The sequence below is a fragment of the Tachysurus fulvidraco genome, chromosome 25 (genome assembly GCF_022655615.1).
Source record: "Tachysurus fulvidraco isolate hzauxx_2018 chromosome 25, HZAU_PFXX_2.0, whole genome shotgun sequence".
Lineage (NCBI taxonomy): Eukaryota > Metazoa > Chordata > Actinopteri > Siluriformes > Bagridae > Tachysurus > Tachysurus fulvidraco.
In genome coordinates, this window is record NC_062542.1 from 5,087,282 (window position 1) to 5,115,226 (window position 27,945).

A 27,945-nucleotide genomic window follows, 5' to 3' on the forward strand; every position below is an offset into this window, starting at 1 on the left:
TTAAAAAAATGCAGACTGCAGTACGATTACATGACTATCACCATGTAAAAAAAAAACATAGATTAATTATCCATATTTGCAGAATGGCTGGTCTTTTCTATAGACGGTATTTGCTGAGCTGTGAAATCCAGGTTCGTTTAATCGTTAGCTTCAAGCAAAATATGAGATAATGGAAAAGAGGTCTAGAGTCTTGACTAGAGTTTGTGCTTTAATACATCTGACCAAATGCACTAGATTATCGTCTAGTGCTCGCTAATATTATGAACAGCAGCTACGTTAATATCTCTCCGCTGCTTCTCACTTTCTACCCGTTCCGAGGCATCCAGAAATTGTACCAGCTCCAACTGTCTTCCGTGCCATGAAGATTTTGGACCTCGACTGAGACGAGGTCGACCATGTGAGGATCCTGAGGCATCTAGAGATGTTTCAGCTCCAGTTAGACTCTGCTACTCTAAAGATTAGACGCAACTCCGTGTGGTCTTTAAGGACAACAACCTCCTCATCAATACACCATTTATCAGACTGTATATTTATAATCACACCCTCCTGTGTCACCCATATGAGGACGAGGTTCCCCTTTGAGTCTGGTTCCTCTCTTTACCATCTAAGGAACTTTTTTCTCCCCACAGTCACCTGAGTCACCTCAGACTTGTTCATTGGGGATAAATATAAACACATTTAAATATATCCAATATTAATCTTGAATTTTTGTATTATATGAGTCTTTATAATAACCATTTGTTTTATGTTTATGTTCTGTAAGACTGCTGCTATACAAATCAATTTCAATCGAATAGACTCTTAATTTGACGAGTAGTTAATGTAACAGATATTGTCCGGTAGGGGGCGCTGTTAATGCAGGCGGTTAGCTTCAGTAGCTAACGTTAGAGCCTTTCTCTCCATCCGTGATGGCGGAGGATAGCGAGTCTGCGGCCAGCCAGCAAAGCCTGGAGCTGGACGACCAGGACACCTGCGGCATCGACGGAGATAACGAGGAGGAAAATGAACACACACAAGGGTCAGCTTTTATCTGAAATGGTCTCAAAGCGACTCGAGTTTTATCAGAAAGATTTAACGGTCGTTTTTAAAGGCTAGAGGCGAGAAGCTAACACTAGTTTAGCATTAGCACTCGTGTCCAAAAATGCTAGTAATTAGCTAGTATTAACCGCAAACGATAACCAAAGCACAGCTGTCAGAGATTATAACTGCTGTTATAACCGTTCAGCTTGTTAACACTTGTTTATGTTTTACATTCGGTTCACTCTGTAACTGCTTGTCATGTCAGCTAACGGTTTTTTTGGTAGCCACAGCAACGGGCTACGTTTGAATGAACAGCACGAGCACTTAGCTGTGTTTATTAGCTTAGCTTAGCTTAGCTCAATGTAGGTAACATGACTAGCGGTGGAGTCAGTTAGCTAGGCTAGCTAACGTCAGTAATCTCCTTAGATAGAAGGCTAGCTGTGATTTTAATCTCTTTGTATTTATGCAAGAATTTATCGCAATTTATAATTCAATTGGATGATGACAAACAACGCTGCTCTTAAATGCTCGATTCTGATTGGTCAGATGGTGTTAATATAAAGGTCTGTAAAGTTACACATGGACCTGTTATAAGCTGTTATTTCCTCGTCGAAAAAAATTGATTACTCATAGTTTTACTTTTAGTTTAGTTCTTCAGCCTGCAATTTTTATTACTTTTTTTTATATATATATATATAACATCTCGATCTCATTCACAAAAAAAATAAATTTATATGTTGGATTAAAGTGTGTTATTGTCAATGCTGTGAGGTTATCTGTCATGAGACGTTGTTTGAACGTTTGTAGATTACATTTCCAGTGTGAATGCTTGGTAACCGTCTTATGCGGTCGAGCTGTAAGGTTAAAACCTCCATCCGTCATCCGAACATGTACCTTTGTGCAGGAGTCCTGGTGGAGACCTTGGTGCAAAGAAGAAAAAGAAGAAACAGAAGCGGAAGAAAGAAAAGCCTAGCTCAGGAGGAACCAAGTCTGATTCTGCCTCAGATTCTCAGGAGATAAAGGTCTTTTTACGATTACACTCGTGCCCGTTATAAATTATTTCCTCATCAGAAATGATTACTTGTAGCAAATCCTGTAACTCTGTTGGTTATTTTTCACTCTCGGTTTAGTTTTTCGAAGCAGTCCCCATTAGATTACCACTGATTTATCTCTGTTCTCTAGCAGAATCCAGCCATTCCCATGCAAAAGCTACAGGACATACAGAGGGCAATGGAGCTGTTGTCTACATGCCAAGGACCCGCCAAGAACATAGATGAGGCCACTAAGCACAAGTACCAGTTCTGGGACACTCAGCCTGTCCCAAAGCTCAGTAAGTACCTCTTCCATTCAGAGATGAAGAACTACAGTGGGTCAGGTTAATTACAGGGATACATCCAGGTTGATCTGTCATAGAGCCTCGCTTATATTAGTGTGAAATTTCTTTTGCTCGATTACAGACGAGGTAGTGACCACTCACGGGTCAATCGAGCCAGATAAGGAAAATGTCCGACAGGAGCCTTATTCCCTCCCGCAAGGTTTCATGTGGGATACACTGGATCTCAGCAATGCTGAAGTGGTGAGTGTGTAAACGATCCTCTCAAAGGTCCTTTTCATGCATATTCATTAGTGCTTGCTCATGTCCTGTGTAAATATTTATTCAAGTTCTGCACAATCTGCAGACCCATTTTTGATTAGCCTTACATCCTTTGTCCTCTAGCTGAAGGAGCTGTACACTCTGCTGAATGAGAATTACGTCGAGGATGATGACAACATGTTTCGATTTGATTATTCGCCTAACTTCCTCAAATGGTGAGATAAAATGGTTTATTGTTTTTGTTTGTTAGCTAAATCCTTCTTATAAGGTTTATATCTATAGGCTTTATTTCAACTTCCATTTGGAATTAGACTAGAAATTGATGTACATTTCTAAAATACAAAACAATTAAGTATAATTTGAATTTATAATGTAAAAATCAATGCACATTTTTAAAACCCTGTGTAGGATAAATAAATACACATTTATCTCATTTGCAAGTCTGGTTGAGTTCCTTAAATTTTACGAGGGCTTATTTTCAGCTGCTTATAATATACAGTAGCCAGTAATCTTAGTATGCCACCTTGGTTCTAAGTGATATTTATTAAAATAACTACTGCGACTAGCTTCACATGTTTCCCTGTTATTTCTCTGTGGCCTTTAGGGCACTGCGCCCGCCTGGCTGGCTGCCTCATTGGCACTGTGGTGTGAGAGTTTCATCCAATAAAAAGCTGGTGGGCTTCATTAGTGCCATTCCTGCTAATATCCACATCTACGAAACGTGAGTCTATATATGTTCTATATGTATCTGCTGTAATGTAAATGTTCATTTAAATTACTTTTAAAATGTAAATTAAAAAAAAAAGATATTAAAATGCATGTTATATCATTTGTTAATAAAGCTGTTATGTATTTAATCACTGGCAAGTCACTGTGGTATAAGAGGAATAAAATATTGTTACCTTTTACCATGTCATTATTATTATTATTATTTTTATTGTTGTTTAGGTTAAAGAAGATGGTAGAGATCAACTTTCTATGTGTGCATAAAAAGCTTCGCTCCAAGCGTGTAGCTCCGGTTTTGATCCGAGAGATCACACGCCGGGTCAACCTAGAGGGCATTTTTCAGGCGGTCTACACCGCTGGGGTGGTTCTGCCCAAACCTGTCTCTACTTGCAGGTATCAAAACACACACAAACAAAATAAATCATTAATGTCTAAATGTCTATATATTTATATAATATAATTTGTACCTTGTGCTGATTTTGTAGGTATTGGCATCGCTCTCTAAACCCAAGGAAGCTTGTAGAGGTGAAATTTTCCCATCTTAGCAGAAACATGACACTACAAAGAACCATGAAGCTTTATAGGTTACCTGATGTAAGTCTTTCCTGACTTGTTTTGGAATGTACATTTAATTTCATTTATTATCAAAATGTGGTCAAATTAAGAATGTTTAATGTAACTAAGGTGTTGGAAACCATTATTGAATGTTTCTTCAGCTGAAGAAATGACCTCCTTGTATTTTACCCCAGAGCACGCGCACTCCCGGGTTGAGGCCAATGTCAGCTGGTGACGTGCAGCAGGTGACGGCGCTGCTGCAGAAATACCTGAGCCAGTTCCACCTGCGGCCCGTCATGGGGGAGGAGGAGGTGCAGCACTGGTTTTTCCCGCAGGAAAGCATCATCGACACATACGTGGTGGAGGTACTGTGGGTTTTTTTTTAACACAATCCTCTACCTTTTTGTTTAGTTCAGCATTTAATGTAACACTAGTTATTTGAGCGTTTTCTGTTTCCCGTTTTACGTTTGCTGAATTTTGTTTATAAATCTCCTTTCATCATCTTGTTCAGGGTTCTGGTGGCACGTTGACCGATTTCATCAGTTTCTACACGCTGCCGTCCACAGTGATGCACCACCCGCTGCACAAAAGCCTAAAGGCTGCTTACTCTTTCTACAACGTGCACACACAGACACCGTTGATAGAGCTGATGACCGATGCACTCATCCTGGCAAAACTGGTATCAATACAAACACCATTATCACGAAGAGTGTAATGGGGATCAATACAAGATTAGGAACCTTTCAGTTTGTTCAGCTACTTTTAAATGAACATCATAAATCCTGAGGTGAAGACTGTGACCCAAACAAGTGTTTGAGATACAACCTGATTGATTTATTTATTTATTTTTAATTATTGGAGGTAGATAGTTGTGGAATTGTATCATTTTAAGTTTGTAGGGTTCAGTAGTAAAGGTAGTAAGATTGTGAACTACAGCAGATAAGGAGAGTGAACAACTGGAACCATTTGGGGGGGGGTATTCTGTAAAGTCTGGTTTAATATTATAAAAAAAAAAGTGTGACAGGATACATTAACTAACAGGATTCATAAACCAAAAGTATGAATTTCCTGCTATATATTTTTTTGGCAACAGCTTATATGCAATATTTTATACTGTGACCTTGCTATCTACTTTACCATGCCACTGACTCACTCCCTCACTGACTCGACTTTATAAGTTGAATTGACCGATTCTGACTTAACCTTCTCTTTTATTCAGACAGTATGAATAGCTCTTTCTGAAAAAGGAGCCGTGTGTACAGTTAATTTAACATTTATCTTCAGCTCTAACACATCCGCTGACTCATTCTGAATTTCTTGCTCCCACAGAAAGGCTTTGATGTTTTTAATGCTCTGGATTTAATGGAGAATAAGACTTTCTTGGAAAAACTCAAGTTCGGAATCGGAGACGGAAACCTTCAGTATTACCTTTACAACTGGAAATGTCCTGGCATGGAGCCTGAGAAGGTAAGTGTAGGCAGTGAACTTGCATGTGTCTGATTTTATAAGTCTGTCATTACACTGTAACAGCGCACCAGTTCTTTATTAAAGTGTATTGTTGTACAAATCATCCATAGCAAATGTTACTAAATCGGAGCTTCTAGATTTTGCATAGCATGACTCGTATACATATAACTACATACACATCACAGGGGGTATTTTATTTCTTCACCCCCAAACACATTGACTCATTAATTATTTTTTTTTAAAGTTGATTATATATATAATTTTTAAAAACACATTAGCACACTGCTGCATACCTTTGGTCGTATTTGATCTTTGCAGCGTTGTATTGTTGTTGTTTTTTAATAACACGGATTGCTACTGAATGGTTTTTAATCAATAGGAGTCACTTTATCAACCTAGATGGTTTCACTCACTGAATTCTCTCGCCTTGCTTTCAGGTTGGCCTCGTGCTACAGTAACCAGCTGCTACATTCAGGTCCACAGGACACGGGCGGTAGTTAAAACAAAACGTGAAGCAAATCCATTCAGTGAATGAGTTCCATCGTGCAGCTCTCTTAGGTCATTTTTGTTACGAGAGGTTCTCTTGTTAATTTTTCCTCTTTGAATATCGGCAGAATGTGAAACGCATCAGACTGTCTTCTTCATACTGTAAACAGTTCTTTTTTTTACGACTTGCATCTACTATTATTATTATTTTTTGTTTTGTTTTTTAAATGCACATATGCGATAGACAAGTGCACGTCTCTGAAATGAACGGTTAACTCTGTAAAACCCTGTTACATTGTTCTGAGGCAGTGTGAAAGAACTAGAACCTGTATAGTTAATATGCGATATTTATTACGTGTTGTGGTTTACAAAGGGACTGAGAAACAGAGCAGGGAAGGTCACATCTGAATTCTTTACCATCAGATGAACTCTATTGTGGTTCCATCTCTTGGGTTGGGTTTTGCTGCATACATGTGAATGTACACCCCCCCACCCTCACCCCCCATTTTGAAGCACAACATGCTCTTAACCAGGATTGAAGGCTCTAATGTGTGCATTTTTTTAAAAGATGATTTATCCTTTATGTTTAGGTCGTTAGCGTGTTTAAACCTAGAATAATGTGAAGGCTCGTTTAAAATTTTTCACTCCTCAGTGTTTCGCTTTGTTACTTCAAACAATTCTGATATTTAGAATTGTATTTATGTTCTGTATGCATCATCTGTCAATCATAAGGACAAATGTTCAGTGCTGGCATGTGCTGGGAATTTTCACACAAGCACAAAGAAGCAGACAAGACGAACAATCAAATGCGCGTTGTCATTTCGACGATGCCGCAGTCTTTCTAGCTCAGCTTTCCCTGTGCTTCTCGTTATATGCAGCTAAGAAATTGCTTATTACTTGATTTAATCACTGTTACATGGGACTTGGGGACTTACATAATAGCTTTTTTATACAGTAGAAAATGCGTTTGTGTTCCTGCTTCTCTTGTAATTGACAAACGTATCAGTATCTTCAGGCCTTTTAAGCACATCTAAATTACAATCATGTAAAGAACTAGACGATAATCTAATCTAAAATCATGATTATTCTCAAGTACAGGTTGCTTTTTGAGTTTGTGTGCGCGCGCGCATGTGTGTGCTCTCACACGCAGTCCTGCAGCTCGCTGTATGAACCAAGCATGATTTTTACATTCCCCCCTCCCCCTCATAAAAAAGTCACCCAAAGTACTTGCCTTATTTACGAGGTCTTTTTTTAAAATACCTGATGTAGTTTTGAAACAACATCCAGCTTTCTCTGAAGATTTTTATCAAACTCCATTGCAGGTTGCAAGAAAACATACCAGCACCATGTCTCAAACGGTGGCCACCCAAATATTATAAAAAGATACATCAATGAATACCAGCATGGATATTTGAATAAAAATAAATATGATCTGAACTTGTATTAACTCTCATTCACTCAATCTCAAACAACGCTGTATAATCTGTGTGGTGTTTAATACTTTAAGACAACAAGGACGATGAGACACACGATTCACTGTGAAGGACAGAGGATCAGGGCTTAGATTCTCTTATGTTCTTTATTCTTAGCCACACTATGTTAAATTAGATTTGTGTACATGCTCATTTCTGAGATTCACTATTTCATTGCCACAAAATAAATAAAGATTGTGAGCTCATGCATGATGAAAATGTCTAAGTGGAATAAAGTGGCATTATTCCAGGGATATGAAGAGGGCAGGAATCGTCCATGTGTTGAGAAATGTTCATGTTCGGTGACTTGTCACTTCTTCGCTTTCTTTGTCTTCAGTTTGCGGGTTTTTGAAGGATTTGGGACGATTTTCTTCACTTTAAGAGGTTGCAGTAAATCGACTGGGTTTTTAACAACAAGGGAATCTTCCAGTTTTCTTTTTCTCCTTCTCTCCGGTTCAGACGTCCCTGTAGACACCCAGGACACGTCGAACAGAGGCACTTTAGGCGTCAGAGCCGCGATCGTATCCGCAAACGCGCCGCTTTGGCGTTTGAACCCAAGCGCCAACACGCTGGTGAGACCGAGCGGTCCAGCGAGACTCGCGCTCAGACTCGGCACTTGGCACGCGGGAACCGAGCGGGTTTGACTCAGCGGAATAAGATGGCTCGTCATGTGTGGGGGCTTCACCGAGTCACACACCAGAACCAGACCGAGCTCGTTCTTCTCCAGGCATTTCGTGACCTCGTTGATGCCGATGGCGAGCTCGTTCCTTAGGCGCTTATCGGTCCAGCCTTGATTCTTTGATTCCCGAGTCGGTTCGATGTTCTCCACAAAATCCGAACAACCTAGATTATTTGATTCCTTAGTCGGTTCAACGTTGTCCACAGAATCCGAGCCACCTAGATTCTTTGATTCCTGAGTCGGTTCAGCGGTGTCCACCGAATCAGTGTTTCCTTTCTTGGCCTTTTCTTTACTTCGCCACTTGCGATAAACTTTAACGTGTCGCTTCCGGAGATCGAGCGAGCCGAGTTTCTCTGTCACGGTTTTCAGGATGAATCGCGCGTTCCCTTTTTCTAACGGCTTCCACTTTATGTCGTACGGGTTGTTAAGGGACGTTTTCACCCTGACTGGCTTCCTTTTCTCCTTCTTCGTAGCTTTAACTGACGTAGCCATCCTGCTTCCACAGAGATAACACCCGGCTTTAATATAGTTTCAAAATAACTAGCGTTAAGATCTTTATCCTTCCGCCCTACCTGGAAATATAGCACGTTTTCTCTAAAGCTGCAGCGTCTATGGAGGCGGCCATATTTGTTTATGTTCTTCTTCTTCGCCGCATTAATATCGAGGCGTAAAAAATGAGCGCCCCCTGCTGTGGTGAAGCTGCAGGTGTTCTAAATCAGTTTCAAACTGTTAGCCGTATTAACCATTTTTTTAGTTTGACATTTGAACTTACGCTTGCTGTTCAGTGCTATTTATTATTATTATTATTATTATTATTATTATTATTATTATTATTATTATTATTATCACATTTCAATACCTCAAATAAATAAACAATGTTACATTGTGTCTCGTGTCGTTTTGGTGAAAAGTTCCCGTGTGTGTGCGTGTATTTTAAACGCCTAAAACGTGAAGACGTGCTTGACTTTTATTTTGAAATGTCGACCACGCTATTGAACCGAGCCGCTGTTTTTCCTCTCAGCCAATCAGCGCGCGCTAGAACGTTCCCTTGGCTCGAGACGGCTCAGTTCGAGCGCACTGCATAACACCTCAGCAGTGTGCGCGCGCGCAGAGCAATAAACACACCTGAATAATAAAAACATCAAAATGCTGCAGGTGAGATTTATATAGTTCTGTACTAGAAGGTGCATAAGGAAAAAATGTGTGTTTCTATAATGTTATTATATTGCATGTCCTCTTTTGTGGTTATTTATTACAAGGAGATTTAATAAGTCTTATAATAATATAATATAACAGGATATCAAGATAATGCAAGAAGCTGTGTGCTATATGAAGTGTTCAGAGATCGTTTTATGTATTTTAAACAAATTCTTAAATGCAAATTTTGTTTATAATAAATAAATGTCATGAGTAATCGAATCTTTAAAAAAAAAAAAAAAGCAATGCATGTGAGAACATTTAGTGAAGAAGGATCTACAGTTTAGTCTTGGGCATCTCATACAAATGCCATAAATGATGGATGGATGGATGGATGAGTGGTGAAGTTTCTCAATGTCAGTGATGTATTGGGCGATATTGACCACACTTTGCAGGTCTTTACGCTCACACACAGTGGAGCCTCGGTACCATACAGTGATGGAGTTGGTCAGGATGCTCTCGATGATGCAGCGTTAAAACTCCTTAAAAATCCCTGGGGACAGATGAGCTTTCTTAAGTCTCCTCAAGAAGTACGGGCTTTGTTGTGTTTTCCTATCCAGAGCTGAAGTACAATAGGGGAATATTGTGGTGACTCATGGGTCAAGGATACAGTGCAACTACCAAAAATATGGCCTCATACTAGCTCACGAGATCAGAATGCCTTCAATCTACAACCTTATCCTAGGATTTGGTATTGTAGAATTGTTAAGGCTTTAAGTGTTTGTTTAAAGACAGACACTGACTCAGCTGTCCGGACAGTCAGTGACGGTTCATTCCATCGCCATAGCGTCAGGACACAGATGAGTTTTGTATCTTGATGGATGATGGCCAGAGCTAGAGGCTTGAATGGAGCAGGTTGTGATTAAGTTAAGTGCACACTGGTTGTATTTTTTGCTTTGTAATCAAACCTCATTTTTTCTACAAGACAGCAGTTTTCTGTAGGAGGCCAGTGGAGGAAATGCAGGACTGTGGTGCTGTGGAAGGACTTTGCTGCATTGTATGGATCAGTGCCAAGAGTCACCCAGGTTCCGGGAGGGGTTTCAGTACTCCTGAGTTTCAGTAGACCAATGTCTAGAAATGGAATGACTGAATTGAAAAGACTTGATGTCCAATCTGCATAAAAAAGATTTTTTTTAAGCTGGAACAGTTGTGAATTAAGTACATAGACTAGCCGTCGTGGTAGGAATGCCAACTAGATAGAGCGGAGGATAAAAGAAGCAAGATGTATGTACTTTGTTAGTCTGAAATTAGATCAAATCAATTCTACAGTCAACTGGGAGAAAGTGGGAATGTATCATGCTGTAAAATCTTACATATGGATGTTAAAATGTGCATCTGTTGTTGTTTTTTTTTGCTGTTATCAGCATTTATCTGTACTAATAACGTAACCTATGAGCCATTAGACAAAAGATGAAAAAAATATTTGCTTGATCTTTGGAGAAGACAATTAGCTACTTTCTCTTTTTTTTTTAAATGACTGATTGCCGAGGAAAAATTAACCGTTGTCTTGGAGGTCAGTGAGTTTGTGCGTCTTTGTGATTCACTGCATGATTGTGTGGGTACAAGTGGAGTTTCATGGGGACTGGCATGCATTTGTTAGTTGCTAGCTGAACAATAGGCTGTCGACTGTACAGAAATAATGACCACAGCTTAGTGATTAATAACGGGTTTAGCGAGACCAAATTCATGGAGAAAGTAGGTCAGATGTTCACGGGCTGGATTACAGAGTGCATTTAACTTACAGCTTTAACTAAAGAAATGACATACATTAACGTGATTTGGTGGAAACGGGATGGTGGAAAAAACAAACTCCCTGAGACAATATGAAGAAGAAACCTTGAGAGGAACCAGATACAAAAATAAACCCATCCTCTTCTGGTGACACCAAAGAGTGTGATTATATAATTATAATATAATATAGTATAATATATAATTTCCCTTCTATAACTGTGTGGTCAAAAGTTGTATAACCAGGAAATTCATACCAGCAAGTTATAACACGAAGTCTGTCTTGTTGAAGTTATGAAACCGGTCACTGACGGAGACTTGAGTGCAAAACTGTTTGTGGAAATTGGAGTCTTTAAGATACCTTCATGGTTTCTAAATCCCATGTATCTCCAGGTTGTCCATGTGGAACCATCATCAGCATCAGCGAGTAGATTGGAAGTGATGAGACTATGGGATTGATTGTAGAAGATGGGATTTAGAAACCATGAAGGTATCTTAAAGACTATACTGGACTTTAAGATAGGGCTTCAGGATGGATTGGGTAGATGTGGAGAGCAGAAAGATTTCGCATCACTGGTATCTCAGGAGTAGTACAGTATGTTGAGAGAGAGCAGAGTACCATCAAGAACATTCCAAACATCAGCACATGTTTTACCTTCAGAAATCAGATGCAGTTATTAGAATACTTTTTTTTTCAGGAAGAGTTTGAGAAGATTGCCGCGGATGTGAAACAGGTGAAGAGCAGGCCTTCTGATCAGGAGCTGCTGGACCTGTATGGACTCTACAAGCAGGCTACAGTCGGGGACATTAACATCGGTAACAACATTTAAGCATCGAGTAAATTAATCAATCCACGTTTGTTATATACTGACTAAAACTAATGCCTAAAAATAGTAAAAATGTGTCTTGTTTAATGCAGATAAAAAAGGAACATTTGATATGAAAGGAAAAGCCAAATGGGACGCATGGAATTCCAGGAAAGGTACTGAATTACTGCAGCGCACCACACGCTAATATAACATTCTCACTCACTCATTTTCTACCACTTATCCGAACTTCTCGGGTCACGGGGAGCCTGTGCCTACCTCAGGCGTCATCGGGCATCGAGGCAGGATACACCCTGGACGGAGTGCCAACCCATCGAAGGGCACACACACTCTCATTCACTCACACACTACGGACAATTTTCCAGAGATGCCAATCAACCTACCATGCATGTCTAGGGGGAGGAAACCGGAGTACCCGGAGGAAACCCCTGAGGCACGGGGAGAACATGCAAATTCCACACACACAAGGCGGGAATCGAACCCCAACCCTGGAGGTGTGAGGCGAACGTGCTAACCACTAAGCCACCGTGCCTCCCGGATGTCTATTTAAACAAATTAATTATTTTAGTTCTTCAAGTCTGATATAAAATAAGACAAGACTGTGTTGGCTTTCAGTGTGAGACTTTTTTTTGTTGTTTTTTTTTTTTTTTTTACCTCTGTTGGAATGAATTCTTCATTTCATCACACAGAAATAATTTACTTTTGAAACATTGGTGTGAAATAAAACTAATAATTTGCCCCAAGTAGGTTAGATAAAAGCAAAGGTACTCATGAAAAATGACAAATTCTCAAAGCCCTGAGTGTCTACTTTCATCTGGCATGTGGTAGTTTAGTGGTTGATGTGTTGGGCTATTAGGAAGGTTGTGAGTTCAAATCCCAGGTCCACCAATCTACCACTGCTGGGCCCCTGTGCAAGGCCTTTAACACTCAGCTGCTCAGTTGTATAAAATGTGATAAAAATGTAAGTTGCTCTGGATAAGGGCATCCGTCAAATGCTGTAAATGTAAACATCTCTGTGGTGTGTGAGACGTGACAAAGAAAAGGGTCAAAATATTACATCATTGGCTGCAGTTCTGTGTAAATATTCTACAATGTTCTGAGGAATGTTCTCCATGATGTATAGCATTTAGAGATTTGAACACTTGCATTTCTACATATGTGCATTGTGAAGTGATTAATACTTTGGGATTTGCTTTGTAATGTAAAATCCTTCACTTTTCTATCTCACAGGCATGTCCACAGAAGATGCCATGACTGATTACATCACCCTGGCTAAGGAAGTCATCGATAAATATGGCGTGTGATGAATTTTTAATCACTGGAATAGATTTGCATGTCAGCCCAGAAGTAGAGGATGTGATACTCGGACAGATAGATGACATGGTTTTAACTGTTGTTAACTGATCAGCTGGTGTAAGTCCGTATTTTAACAGTGCCATAGTTACTGTAAGGGCTAAAATTATACTGTAATTGTTTAGTTTTTTTCTTTGCTTATGATATAAAGAGATAAAATGAGATCAAGATTGTTGTGGTTTGTGTTTGTTTGTTTTTTTAAATTATAACTCAAATTATTCGCTTTATAACCACTTTTGACACCTTGGAGGATGTTCTAGTCACCGTGTTCTTACAACAAATCAACCACACTCTAAGGGTTTGGTGCTAAAAATTCACTCAGGATTTTCTTCTTAGCGATGTTAGCACAGGAGTTCAGCTCTCTCCTTCAGAAACACTGCTTTGTCATGGAAAGCACTTTATCAGTATTCCAGTCTGAAGTGCAGCTTCGGTGTTCAGTGTGTAGACAGAATACAAAACATGTAGCACTTTGTCCATCACAGCAAGAGCTGAGCCAAATCCTCACAAATAGATGCATTCAGAATAGTAAATTCACTGTTTATTCTACCTACAGTAGGAGTAAATTTTGATAAAAAATAGTCTACATGAGGTTTATTTATAATCTGTAATATAACTGCTGCAAGAACTCATTGTTACTCGTCAGAAGAGTTGGGATATTGATCAGGAAATTCGGACGGAGTTTTCGTTCTCCAGTTTCATTGGAAATTGATATTTAATAGATTTGAGCTTCCCAAATGTAAAAGGAGGATGAATTCTACAGGAGTTTAGGTTTATTTGCTCACTTGCTCATCAGTACAGTATCTACTCTGCTGACTCATAATTGAAAATAATTAACTAATAATTAACTCTTAAGTGTTAATAAACTACTGTGTAGAACATTTTTATTATAATTATTATTATTATTATTAAAGGATGTGTAGACTGACTTTTGGCGCTGTTAGCATTCAATTCAACTATATTTGAATTGTGCTTTTAATGTACACTGTCACAAAAATATTGAAATTCAGTTTATGAGTGATATTTATCCCCAAATGAGCAGGACAGAGGCAAGCGTGGAAAAGGGGAAAAAAACTCATTGAGATGATATAAGGAAGGAACCAGACTCAAAAATGATCATCCAGTTCTCATCCAACGAATCAGCTTCTGTCTGTAAAGGGCTCAGACATATCACTCTGTGTGACCTACCAAAGTCTATGATGGTGCACTTCTACACCTTTATGGTTGAGTCTATACTTCCATCACCATTTGGTACTCTGCTGCCACTGGCAAAGACATGAGCAGAATGAAGTTTGTAATTCGCTTAGCTGAGAAGGTGATCAGCTGCAATCTACCAACTCTTCAGGATCTGTACACTTCCAGGACACTAAAGCAGGCAACTAAGATTGTGGCTGACCCTCTCATCCTGAACACAATCTCTTTGAGACATCCCCTCTGCCTGGAACTTTTTTACCAGGCAGAACTAGAACGAGGCAGCCCATAAATTCTCATAAACTCTGTGTTTGTGTGTGTGTGTGTGTGTGTGTGTGTGTGTGTGTGTGTGTGTGTGTGTGTGTGTGTGTGTGTCCCCAGTGACAGAACAACAGAAGGAAACACACACATTTCAGGCATGCTGAACAGAAAACTGCACACCGGTCAACGTAAAACGTGTGTGTGTGTGTGTGTGTGTGTGTGTGTGTGTGTGTGTGTGTGTGTGTGTGTGTGTGTGTGTGTGTGTGTGTGTGTGTGTGTGAAAACATGCAGAAACAAACTATTTCACCAAAAAATCACTCAGTGACGTCACTATTAAACTTCACCGTATGCATTACCGACGGTTTGTGTTGCTAACTAACTGTCCCGCCGCTGAGATTGTGTATGGTAACATGACGAGACTGCACAACTACGTTTGATTGAAACACAGTCATGTGGGAGAGTCTTAGCGGAAGTTTCTCTCTGTCAAAAAAACCCCCCAAAAAAACATTAAAATTGATGCGTAGACTACCAAAGAGGTAAAAAGAAAAGTAACGAGCTCATTGTAGCCTAATGTAGCGGAATAAAATTACAGTTTCCTCTTCACAAATCTACTCAAGTAAAAGTAAAAAGTATAGTGATTTAAAACTACTCCTAGAATTATTATTTTTTTTCAAAAACCTACTCAAGTAAATGTAACGGAGTAAATTTTACTAAGTAAGTAAACTTAAAAGTTGCAAAGCCAGTCATTAAACTGGTCACTGATGGAGACTTGAGTGCAAAACTGTCTTTAAGATACCTTAGTGTTTATACAGACTTAGTTGGCTAATATTTGCAAAATATATACATATTACTCCATGATGCAGGGACTTTTCTTTTGAAATCGCACGACACAGGCCGCCATGTTGCCTCAATATTTTCTCTGTGCCGTTTACAAACTAACTGGGTGAAAGGTTACGGGATCAGAGCCCAGTTCAGTCAAATCAAATATAGATGCAGTCAGTAACACTGCACTTAGTCCACCCTGTAATAACAATAACATCTCTGGGAGACATCAACAGCTATTTACGCCTTGCTTCTTGATTCCTTACGTCTTCCTGACTGCTCGAGGTGAGGTTCTGTTTATTTATTTTAACTAGTGTGTTAAAGTGTCATTTAAAGTGTCAGATCCACAATGGATCCGGATTTGGATCTGGATTTGGATCCGGATTTAGATCTGGATTTAGATCTGGATTTAGATCTGGATTGGACAACACAATAATTTAGCACTATGTAAACTAAATCTTATATATATATATATAATTTGTAAATGTTTACATATCCACCCTATATGTAATGCGATGTATTTGAAACGTATTGTTAAATCTGTATGTAAACAGAAATGTCTTTATGAAATATTCTATGTAATACACCGTATTTGAAACATATTATTAAATCTGTATGTAAACAGAAATGTCTTTATGAAATGTTCTATTTAATGCTCTATATTTGGGCAAAGACATTCAGGGTATTAAACCTGGATCAATTTTAAATGCCTCTCTATATATATTTTCTACACGCAGTATCCATAAACAGTGCATTATATTTGTGCAAAGTCCTTTGGGATTCAGCCAACTTTCGGGTTGCCAATATTACACCCTTGGTTCAGATGAATTCTTGATTCTGATTGGTCAGTAGTTGTCGGTTAAGAAGTGTTACTTAACTCTGGTTTAGCATCATGCAAAACGTGTTCAAATTATATTCGCTTATAGGTTAGCTTCGTTATGCCTTGGTCGATCATGTAGGATTTTTTTTTAATACTGTTATCTTTGATCGTTTGTATAGTCTTTTTGTTTTGCTCATGAAGTTTAAGAATATTTTCTGAATCTCAGTGTATTTGTAAGTGAACTCAATGATATCACCTGTTTTTTTGTGTGTATTAAAGGTGTCATAATAATGGACAATCAGATGTTCGAATCTGTGGCAGAGAGAACGTTCCAGTATCAGTCCACGCTGCCACCGCTGCCCGTCCCGTCCCTGGAGGAAAGTCTCCACAAATACCTGGACGCAGGTACGATGAGCGCAGAGAAGATGTTCTGTGTGATGAGAGCACAGATTTTGAGGAAGTTTTATTTTTTTATTGGAACATTCATTGTTTTGCTCTCTTGTGTGGACTTGTTTAATTTGTCTGGAAGTTCTTCGTGGCAGTCTGGGAAGAAAAGCATAGTCACTTCTTAGTTTCAGGTGAATCCTAGAAGACTTCATGAATGATAAGATCCATTTTTGTGTCTATCTTATCTATAACGTGGTTTCGATGACATGATTCTAAAAGATTTGTATTGTTTTATTTTCTACATTTTCCAGAATGTTAATATCAGGTAGATAACAGACACAGGCACAAAAATGCCTATAGGCTATGAGTAAATGTATATATGTATTAAACACACTGGTTAAATTAAATGGAAATAAAATCTCTGTTTCATTTTTAATCTGTTTCCATTCTCTTTTCACTCTGACTGAGATGAATGCAAAAAAGAAATACATGCGCATTCCCTTTAAATGTTATTGGATTTGTGTGGATTGCAAATTTCTCACAGATCGTTATTATTTTTTTCCAGTGAAACCATTTGCTTCTGAGCTTGAGTTTCGCAACACAGCAGCCATCGTGAAGCGCTTCGTCGAGGGAATCGGGCAGCATCTTCACCAACGACTCTTACAGCGAGCCAAGAGCCGGCGCAACTGGGTAACGCTGATCTGTCAGAATTGACTTATTTACGATTTATTTATTCAGTTGAATACTCTGATGTTAATCTGATACTGTATGTCTACACAATTCAAATAAAGTTACGTTTCTATGAACACATTTCTGTTAACTGAAATCCAGCATGAATCATTGTATGAGCGTGATCTGAAGGTCTGAAAAGCTCGGTGCTGTTTGTACAGCTGGAGGAATGGTGGCTGGACACGGCGTATTTGGAGGTTCGAGTGCCGTCTCAGCTCTTTGTGAATTTCGGAGGTCCGGCACCGTACCTGGAGCACTGCTGGCCACCGTGTGAGGGGACGCAGTTAGAAAGGACCAGTTTTGCGACATGGCTCACGCTTCAGTACTGGGACCTCATCCGCACGTGAGCGTCGATTTACTGCTCCCATTTAATAAAAATAAGACGGTCGGTAAAATACAGGAAAAAGCAAACGGTCTGCAAATGTTACGGCAAATTTTTTGCTCGTATTTTATGTAGTTGTGAAATACGATATAAAAAAGGAACCTTAATACTGTATATGTCTTTCATTAAGTGGTAATATAGTACAGATTGCGTTACATTTCCTGTTTTTGTTGGACACTTTGGGACTAAGAGATGTGAAAGATTCTGTTCTGAACTGATTGATTAGTATTGTGTGATCCTGTTCAGGGAGAAGTTGGCCGTCCATAAAGCACGGGACATGCCCTTTGACATGGATCAGTTACGCATGCTCTTCTGTACCTGCAAAGTACCTGGAATTAACAAGGACAGCATTCTTAACTACTTCAAGACAGGTGTGTGTATATACGTGTGTGTATACGTGTGTGTATACGTGTGAGTGTGTGTATAGGTGTGTGTGTGTGTGTGTGTATACGTGTGAGTGTGTGTATACGTGTGAGTGTGTGTATACGTGTGAGTGTGTGTATACGTGTGTATACGTGTGTGTATACGTGTGAGTGTGTGTGTGTGTATACGTGTGAGTGTGTGTATACGTGTGTATACGTGTGTGTATACGTGTGAGTGTGTGTATAGGTGTGTGTGTGTGTGTATACGTGTGAGTGTGTGTATAGGTGTGTGTGTGTGTGCGTGTGTGTATACGTGTGTGTATGTGTGTGTATACGTGTGTGTATACGTGTGTGTATATTCGTGTGTGTGTATACGTGTGTGTATACGTGTGTGTGTATGCATGAGCATGTGCTAATGTGTCTGTGTGTGTGTGTGTTTATATGTGTGTATGCATGAGCTTGTGCTAATGTGTGTATACGTGTGTGTATACGTGTGTGTATACGTGTGTGTATATACATGAGCATGTGCTAATGTGTGTGTGTGTGTGTGTGTGTGTATACATGTGTGTGTATACATGTGTGTGTATAAGTGTGTGTATACATGTGTGTATACATGTGTGTATACATGAGCTTGTGCTAATGCGTGTGTTGCTATTGAGAAGTTACACATAAAGGGTTGGTTTTGAGTACAACAGAGGTGTGTCTCAGTTATTTGTGATCTTGATCTTAAGCACAGTTTTCTTGCGCAATATCAGAGTCGAGAATAAGACCAGTGCTGATGTTTGTCATTTTTGATCTGAGCTGTAAAGAACTACAATATGCCATTAGAGGCCAAATCCATAAACACATTTCTCTACATTGATAGGATTATCTGATAGAATTAAGTTAAAGGGGTTTTAATTTAAAGTTTTAATATGATAAATGTAGTATAATGTAGTAGATGAGAGCAAGTCTAAATAGTGAGCTATGAGCTTGTACTCAAGTGAAGGATAAGTGCACATATTGATGTAACTTTTGAAATGAATCAGATGTCGCTGACTGGGAATACAGTTCCAGTGAGAACATTTCACGCATTGTGATGTGTCTGTGTCTGTCTGTGTCTGTCTGTGTCTGTCTGTGTCTGTCTGTGTATGTGTCTGTGTGTCTGTCTGTGTGTGTCTGTGTGTATGGGTCTGTGTGTGTCTGTCTGTCTGTGTCTGTCTGTGTCTGTCTGTGTCTGTCTGTGTCTGTCTGTGTATGTGTCTGTGTGTCTGTCTGTGTGTGTCTGTGTGTATGGGTCTGTGTGTGTCTGTCTGTCTGTGTCTGTCTGTGTCTGTCTGTGTCTGTCTGTGTATGTGTCTGTGTGTCTGTCTGTGTGTGTCTGTGTGTATGGGTCTGTGTGTGTCTGTCTGTCTGTGTCTGTCTGTGTCTGTCTGTGTGTGTCTGTCTGTGTATGTGTGTGTCTGTCTGTCTGTGTCTGTCTGTGTCTGTCTGTGTCTGTCTGTGTATGTGTCTGTGTGTCTGTCTGTGTGTGTCTGTGTGTATGGGTCTGTGTGTGTCTGTCTGTCTGTGTCTGTCTGTGTGTGTCTGTCTGTGTATGTGTGTGTCTGTCTGTCTGTGTCTGTCTGTGTCTGTCTGTGTTTGTCTGTCTGTGTCTGTCTGTGTATGTGTCTGTCTGTGTGTCTGTCTGCCTGTGTGTGTCTGTCTGTCTATGTGTATGTGTCTGTGTGTGTCTGTGTGTGTGTGTCTGTGTGTGTGTGTCTGTCTGTGTGTGCTATGTGTGCTTCTGTGTCTGTTGTAAAAGCTATGTGTGGTGTGTGTATCTGTGTGTGTGTCTGTGTTTTTCTGTGTCTGTTGTAAAAGCTGTGTGTGTGTGTGTGTGTGTATCTGTGTGTCTGTGTCTGTGTGTGTCTGTGTGTGTGTCTGTCTTAAAAGCTAAAAGATTTAAAGTGTGTTTGTGTTGTAGAAAGCGAAGGCCCGTGTCCCTCTCACCTCATAGTGATGTGTCGTGGGAGATTCTTCACCTTTGATGCTCTCTGTGATGGACGTCTCCTCACTCCTCCTGAAATACTGAGGTGTGGGTTTTATTAGACATGACATAATTTTAAGCTCAGTTGTTGACATTGTGTGCTTTCATTAACAGTTTGGCATTCTCATATGTGTGTGTGTGTGTGTGTGTGTGTGTGTGTGTGTGTGTAGGCAGCTGACGTACATTAAAGAGAGTTGTGATGTAGAGGTATGGGGTGACGGAGTGGCTGCTTTGACCAGTGAAGAGAGGACGAAATGGGCTAAGGTCAGAACAGAGATTACTCTATAAAACATAATCTTCTTATAGAGCACACAACATAGCATGTACATCAACACAGTGTTTAACAAAACACACTGAGCTGATTCCCTGAGCTGACATTTGGAGAATCTGAGAAACACACTCCTCACTTTATGTTGCTCTGCAGGCACGAGAGCATCTGATCTCACTCGATCCTGTCAATAAGACCATACTGGAGACCATCCAGAGCTCACTGTTTGTTATCTCGCTGGACGATGCCAAGCCATATTCAACCCCTGACAATTACAGCTCGGTAAAGCACAAAACACACACATACACACACACACACACATGCACAGTTAACATCTTTGCTAGTAAAGTCAGATTCAGTAGTGAAATGTTTTATCAACTGTACTGTACGTGTCATAAAAATAAATTGTGATTTATTTTTTTTAAAGAATAAACATATACTAAGAATATAATTTTAATAACATGTGAAGTGACATACGGCTAAGTACGGTGACCCATACTCAGAATTTGTTCTCTGCATTTAACCCATCCAAAGTGCACACACACAGGAGTGAACACACACACACCGTGAACACACACCCGGAGCAGTGGGCAGCCATTTATGCTGCGGCGCCTGGGGAGCAGTTAGGGGGTTCGGTGCCTTGCTCAAGGGCACCTCAATCGTGGCAGGCCCGAGACTCGAACCCACAACCTTCGGGTTACGAGTCAGACTCTCTAACCATTAGGCCACGACATTGCAATATTGTGAGGAAAGTGCAGATGTGCTGTTGTGTGCATAAGCGTAAGCTGGGCAAAAATAAAAAAATCGTGTTAGAGGGAGTGTGTTAGTGTGTGTCCTGTAGACGATTCGAGAAAAAGCCTTCAGCTTTACCTCCTTTGCCTGCACACACGGTTGTGACACAGTTATTAGGATAGACAAGACACAGTTATTGCATAATCTGTAATATGTAATATTCTATAGTAACAGCTCATTTACAGGGACTTGTCAAGTGCTCCAAATAATCGTGTTTATAACATTTCAAGCATTGTGACGTGTCTGTGTCGGTCTGTGTTTGTCTGTCTGTGTCTGTGTGTGTCTGTCTGTGTCTGTGTGTGTTTGTCTGTGTGTGTTTGTGTCTGTCTGTGTTTGTGTCTGTGTTTGTCTGTGTCTGTGTGTGTTTGTCTGTGTGTGTTTGTGTCTGTGTTTGTGTCTGTGTCTGTCTGTGTTTGTCTGTGTCTGTGTGTGTTTGTCTCTGTCTGTGTCTGTCTGTGTTTGTCTGTGTTTGTCTGTGTCTGTCTGTGTCTGTGTGTGTTTGTCTGTGTGTGTTTGTCTGTGTGTCTGTCTGTTTGTTTGTGTGTGTCTGTGTGTGCGTGTCTGTGTGTGTGTGTCTGTGTGTGTGTCTCTGTGTATGTGTCTGTCTGTGTGTGTCTGTGTGTGCGTCTGTGTGTTTGTCTGTGTCTGTCTGTGTTTGTGTCTGTGTTTGTGTCTGTGTGTGCGTCTGTGTGTTTGTCTGTGTGTTTGTCTGTGTGTGTCTGTGTGTGTCTGTCTGTGTGTCTGTCTGTGTGTCTGTCTGTGTGTCTGTCTGTGTGTCTGTCTGTGTGTCTGTCTGTGTGTCTGTCTGTGTGTTTGTCTGTGTCTGTGTGTGTGTGTCTGTGTGTGTGTTTGTCTGTGTGTGTTTGTCTGTCTGTGTGTTTGTCTGTGTGTTTGTGTGTGTGTGTTTGTTAAGATTTTGTGTAGCATTTTTGAAAAGAGTCACCAGTTCTCACATTTTCTAACCTATAAATTTTATTAGTATTTTTTTATGTATATATAGATGACCCTGTTGGCTCTGACTGGAGACCCCACTATCCGCTGGGGTGATAAATCCTACAACTTTATCGGTTTCGCCGATGGCACCTTCGGCTCAAACTGTGATGTAAATCCAGCCTCATCATCCTCATCCTCAGCCACATTGTCATTATCACAGTCATCCTGCTTCCATGTCCTTACATCTGTTTAATTATTGTTTGTTTTCATTACAGCATGCCCCCTATGATGCCATGGTCCTGGTGTCTCTGTGTCACTACATAGACCAAAAAGTGAAGGCCTTCGGTGGAAAATGGAAGGTAAGGAAACATATAGGATGTGTGTGTGTGTGTGTGTGTGTGGTTTGGATGTTAACATCACTATGTTGTGTGCAGGGTTCAGAAATGGTCCGAGACCTTCCTGATCCAGAAGAGCTCGTGTTCACTGTAGATGAAAAAGTCAGAACTGACATTAAACAGGCTAAAGAGCAGTACAGCAAAAGTGTGAGTCTCTCTCTCTCTCTCTCTCTCTCACACACACACACACACACACACACACACACACACACACACACACACACACATACACATACACAGTCCCACTATCATGTTTTTATCAGAACCAAGAACATCACCACAAGTAATATAAATAATGGCATGAGGCTAGATTTTCACAGCTTTTGCTGAAAGTTGTGTGAAGTGAAACGTCTGCTTTGATTCTCATGTACAAACAACATTGTGGCTAATTTGTCCAAGCTTGCGTCACTGACACATCCGTACTGACCGCCGACATCATCCACAGTGAATGAAAAGGTGTGAATGTAAAATACAGTTTTGAGTGTAATACACAAAGGACAAAGATTTCTTGGTTAATCGGCTCTGGAGGAGAAAACTAGACGTGACTAGCTTACCCAAGCCTGATGCTTGTGGTGTACTTGTGACACACGAGACCATGTAAAGATACACCAGGCGAATTAGTAATGCATGGCCATAAAGAGCTTTCGTGATGGTGCAGACGTGCTGCAATGAGACGACACTGATATTCTGTAGACACTGTGCACTGTGCGTTTTTTTTTTCCTCTCCCCACTTTGCACTCGCACCTGCTTCATTTCGAAAGGACCGAGCCATAAGATTTTATGTTTAGGTTCAGTTTCTGTGGAAGGTGTCGATGACCTCAGGGTCATTTGTCATTTCCATGTTGATTTATCTCAAGAATTTTTTTCCAGCTGTGACTCGAATGAATGGTTTGATTTCCAGACTCAGGATCTGCAGGTCGTCGCTTATGCCTTCACCTCTTTTGGAAAGGCCGCGATCAAGACGAAGAAACTTCACCCGGATACGTTTGTACAGCTCGCCATGCAGTTAGCGTACTACAGGCAACATGGAAAGTAAGCATCTGAAACCACAATGCAAACCTGCTTTAGCTTTCAAATATATAAGGTAGAAAATGGGAAATGGGAAATGATTTCTTTCTGTCTGTCTGTCTGTCTGTCTTTCTGTCTGTCTGTCTGTCTGTCTCTTTCTTTCTGTCTGTCTCTTTCTTTATTTCTGTCTGTCTGTCTCTTTTTATTTCTGTCTGTCTGTCTCTTTCTTTCTGTTTGTCTCTTTCTTTCTGTCTGTCTCTTTCTTTATTTCTGTCTGTCTGTCTCTTTATTTCTGTCTGTCTGTCTGTCTGTCCGTCTCTTTCTTTCTGCCTGTCTGTCTTTATTTATTTCTGTCTGTCTGTCTCTGTCTGTCTGTCTGTCTTTATTTATTTCTGTTTGTCTGTCTGTCTGTCTCTTTCTTTATTTCTGTCTGTATGTCTCTTTCTTTCTGTCTGTCTGTCTTTATTTATTTCTGTCTGTCTGTCTCTTTCTTTATTTCTGTCTGTCTGTCTCTTTCTTTCTGTCTGTCTGTCTCTGTCTGTCTGTCTGTCTTTCTTTCTGTCTTTCTGTTTTTTCTCTGTCAGACCCGGGAGCTGTTACGAGACCGCCACCACACGCCGTTTCTATCACGGCCGCACTGAGACTATGAGGCCGTGCACGGTAGAAGCCCTAAACTGGTGCAAAGCCATGCTGAATCCGTCAGCGACTGTAAGTTTCCTGTAACAACACCATCGCATGTGCACCTACTGTACATCAAAACTTCTAGAGCTTAAAGTGGCCAAAATAGTTAATTAACTTATTCCATTACAGACTGAAGAGAAAAGAAAGGCACTGCTTCATGCTTTCAAGAAACATGACAGGCTGATGGACGAGGCTCAGAAAGGAAAAGGTAGGAAAAATGTCTCGAGTGGTTTTCACTTGAAGCTGCATCACATGAAATACTGTCATTTGATACGTAGGTACTTGGAACATCACGTGTGAAGCGACATACTATGAAACTCCATCACATCAAACTTCCATCATTTACATTTACTTTTATGGCATTTAGCAGATGCCCTTATCAAGAGTGACTAACATTCTATTTCAATTGCTACAACTGAGTAATTGAGGGTTAAGGGCCAGCAGTGGCAGCTTGGTGGACCCGGGAATCGAACTTATGACCTTCCAATCAATAGTCCAATACCTTAAGTACTAGGCTACCCCATCACGTGAATCTTCCATCACATGAATTTCCATCACACAAAACGTCCATCACACAAAACGTCCATCACACAAAACGTCCATCACACAAAACGTCCATCACACAAAACGTCCATCACACAAAACTTCCATCACCAGAAGCTTTCATCACCAGAAGCTTCCATCACACAAAACGTCCATCACACAAAACGTCCATCACACAAAACGTCCATCACACAAAACGTCCATCACACAAAACTTCCATCACATTAAACTTCCATCACCAGAAGCTTCCATCACCAGAAGCTTCCATCACACAAAACGTCCATCACACAAAACGTCCATCACACAAAACGTCCATCACCAGAAGCTTCCATCACCAGAAGCTTCCATCACCAGAAGCTTCCATCACCAGAAGCTTCCATCACACAAAACGTCCATCACACAAAACGTCCATCACACAAAACGTCCATCACACAAAACGTCCATCACACAAAACGTCCATCACACAAAACGTCCATCACACAAAACGTCCATCACACAAAACTTCCATCACACAAAACGTCCATCACACAAAACTTCCATCACACAAAACTTCCATCACACAAAACTTCCATCACACAAAACGTCCATCACATGAATCTTCCATCACATGAAATTCCATCCCATGCAACTCCATCACATAAAACCCAGTAGTTCACTCCGTATGTTGGTGTTTTAACTACAATACCACATTACTATTTTCACATAATCAGAGTTTATGCTGATTCCTTTTAATTGCTCAGGCTTTGACAGACATCTTTTGGGCCTGTACTTAATCGCCAAGGAGGAAGGACTTCCTGTTCCTGAGCTTTACTCAGATCCTCTCTACATTAAGAGGTTTGTTTTTATGTCTTAGTCTGATTGGTGTAGAAACACTAAACATTCAGCTAGAGGAGATTTGTACTGAAGATTCACATAAATGTCACATTTTAGACAAAGATTTAAAAAATAATAATAATTTTTTTACTGACCATCAATGTGTCTTTTTTTATTTAAGGTTTAAATCTCAATGCAGAGTTTTGAACAGGATTAAAGAGTAAATGTGCAAAATGTCAATAATCAATACAGACAGAATGACATCGTCAGTGTTTGTTGTTTTTCTGGGCAGCGGTGGAGGAGGAAATTTCGTCCTTTCCTCCAGCCTTGTCGGCTACACGACTGTCCTGGGTGCCGTCGCTCCCATGGTGCACCACGGCTATGGCTTTTTTTACCGTATCCGTGATGACAGGTGAGCTTAGAAGCGTATATATATATTCTTTATATAAATATTCTTATTTACTTTAGAAAATGTTGTTGGGATGCAGCATTAAAAGCCACCCAATATGGATATTCTTAATGTTGTTATTTACCCTGGTACAATTTTAGGATTGTTGCTGCCTGTACAGCCTGGAAATCCTGCCCAGAGACAGACGCTGAGACGTTCTTTCAAAACTTGTGCACGTCGTTCCATGATATCATGCAGGTCTCGACCTTGTCCCACCTGTAGAACGAAGCTGTCTGAGAAATCCTTTAATTAGGTTTGAACTTTATGCAGCTAGGCTTGTACTGATAAAGTGCCTTTAGGTGAATTATACCTCAGGCTTCCTCGCGATACCACATGATTCAGATTCATGCGCGAACGTTTCCGTATCTGATTCTGTCTTTTCTGAGTCTATGATATGATTCAGTTCATTAGCCTTTCATCGATATGTGACCAATTCGCAAAAATAAATGACGTACTGTAGCATAGGATACATACAAAATGCGTTTACACATCAATTTATAAACCTCAGTCCAAATCATCAAGGAATTAAAAAAAAAATGTAAAGGTGAAATATGATTTTTGACCAAAGGCACTTGTAATATTTTTCCTTATTTTTGTCCTTTTTCCTCTATCTATCTCGATGCTTTGATAAATCTCTGCGTATGTTACAGATCAGGATGATTTGTAGTTCTCTTAACTGTAGTTTACCAACAGAAATGTAGGGAGTAATGCAGAGGGCATTTAGTAAATGCACAGAAGCTGTTCTGAGTAAAATTACAACTAGTTTTGTGTTGAAATGACTTAGAATTCAGTGTCACTGTAAAAACAGTTGATGGCAGCGTCATTTACTGTCGGTCGGATTTACAACATACATGTACTGTAGTCGATCAGTTTAAACTTGATTAGGGATTCTGACTAAAAAAAAAAAAATACACAATAGTCTGAAGCTTATGAATTTAAACAGTTTACTAAATGCATTCAGCAGAACAAAATGAAAATTAACCACAACCACATGCCTCCTTACATCCTGTATTCTTTATCCTTTAAAAAAACAAAATAAAAGCTCTCTCTCTCTCTCTCTCTCTCTCTCTCTCTCTCTCTCTCTCTCTCTCTCTCTCTCGCTTTTCCTTTCCCTCGCTCAATCCTCTCCACCTTTCTCTTTTTTCCTCTCCCTCTCTCACTCTTCCTCTCTCTTTTCTATCCCTCTCTCTCACTCTTTTCCTCTCGCTCTCTTTTCATCTGTTTTCCTCCCGTTCTTTCTCTTTTCTTCTTTCTCTCACCCTCTTTCTCTCACTCACCCTCTTCCTCTCTTTTCTATCCCTCTCTCTCACTCAGTTTTCCTCTCCCTCTCTGTTTTTCTCCCCCTCTCTTTTCCTCCCTCTCTCTCTCTCTCTCTCTCTCTCTCTCTCTCTCTCTCTCTCTCTCTCTCTCTCCCCCCTCCCTCTCTCTCTCCGCTCTATAATGAAACCCAGCACTTCAGTGTTCAGCTCATTTCTAGGCGTTACATTACAGGTTTATACTTTACACAGCTGCTTTAGAGAAGGTGGTGGCGATTACACAGAAAATGCAACCCAACACCGTTATACTCTCTAACGAATATATATAATATGCTAAAGATCAATGCAAATGAACAGAAGCAATGCAGTCATTCATTTCTGTTGTTGTTGTTGTTATTGTTATTATTATTATTATTATTATTATTGCTAACTCTAATTTTAAGCACAAGTGAAATACTCTTCATTCTGTGTTTTTGATCTATCCTTTGAGAATACATCAAGAGTAAATTGTTTTTGTTATTTCTGTATTACAATTATTAACCTTTCGAAGCTAAAAAGATGTCTCAGCTTCTCATTGAGGAGGGTGAAATCTAAGCAGTCATAGGATAGAAATCGGCAGGTGAGCAAAATATCACACAGGCACTTACTACATGGATACTAATATATATTTTTAGAGCATATTTTTCCTAAACGTACTGTAGTACTGTCTCAATGCTCTATACTTGATGATTGTATGCACTGAAAT

The 27,945-nt window shown here is 40.0% G+C and overlaps 3 protein-coding genes across 9 annotated transcripts; 2 read left to right on the forward strand and 1 right to left on the reverse strand.

The window, feature by feature from the left end:
* Positions 1-835: 835 nt before the first annotated feature.
* On the forward strand, positions 836-13,272 carry LOC113658685 (glycylpeptide N-tetradecanoyltransferase 2). Of its 7 annotated transcripts, none has more exons than XM_027171215.2 (14): positions 836-1,018; positions 1,925-2,042; positions 2,203-2,350; positions 2,478-2,596; positions 2,738-2,829; positions 3,219-3,335; positions 3,563-3,733; positions 3,826-3,934; positions 4,090-4,260; positions 4,407-4,574; positions 5,225-5,362; positions 11,623-11,740; positions 11,844-11,906; positions 12,982-13,272. In XM_027171215.2, the coding sequence occupies exons 1-14, from the start codon at positions 909-911 to the stop codon at positions 13,053-13,055; spliced, it is 1,716 nt and encodes a 571-aa protein (XP_027027016.2). In that variant the 5' UTR covers positions 836-908; the 3' UTR covers positions 13,056-13,272. The 7 variants fall into 7 exon arrangements, with proteins under 7 accessions (XP_027027016.2, XP_027027026.2, XP_027027034.2 ...); XM_027171225.2 differs by having other exon boundaries at positions 837-1,018; positions 2,206-2,350; XM_047808494.1 differs by lacking the exon at positions 836-1,018 and adding an exon at positions 1,562-1,583.
* Positions 7,381-8,657, reverse strand: rpp38 (ribonuclease P/MRP 38 subunit). Its single transcript, XM_027171267.2, has one exon. It carries the CDS (start codon positions 8,489-8,491, stop codon positions 7,631-7,633), a length of 861 nt encoding a protein of 286 aa, XP_027027068.2. The 5' UTR covers positions 8,492-8,657; the 3' UTR covers positions 7,381-7,630.
* A 2,166-nt stretch (positions 13,273-15,438) lies between the features above and the next one.
* crot (carnitine O-octanoyltransferase) lies at positions 15,439-26,898 on the forward strand. Its single transcript, XM_027171207.2, has 17 exons — positions 15,439-15,660; positions 16,475-16,600; positions 17,148-17,272; positions 17,473-17,654; positions 17,940-18,064; positions 20,001-20,109; positions 20,234-20,327; positions 20,488-20,613; positions 22,124-22,225; positions 22,332-22,415; positions 22,491-22,598; positions 23,353-23,483; positions 24,044-24,167; positions 24,270-24,348; positions 25,424-25,517; positions 25,789-25,908; positions 26,046-26,898. The coding sequence occupies exons 2-17, from the start codon at positions 16,486-16,488 to the stop codon at positions 26,164-26,166; spliced, it is 1,839 nt and encodes a 612-aa protein (XP_027027008.2). The 5' UTR covers positions 15,439-15,660; positions 16,475-16,485; the 3' UTR covers positions 26,167-26,898.
* Positions 26,899-27,945: the final 1,047 nt, after the last annotated feature.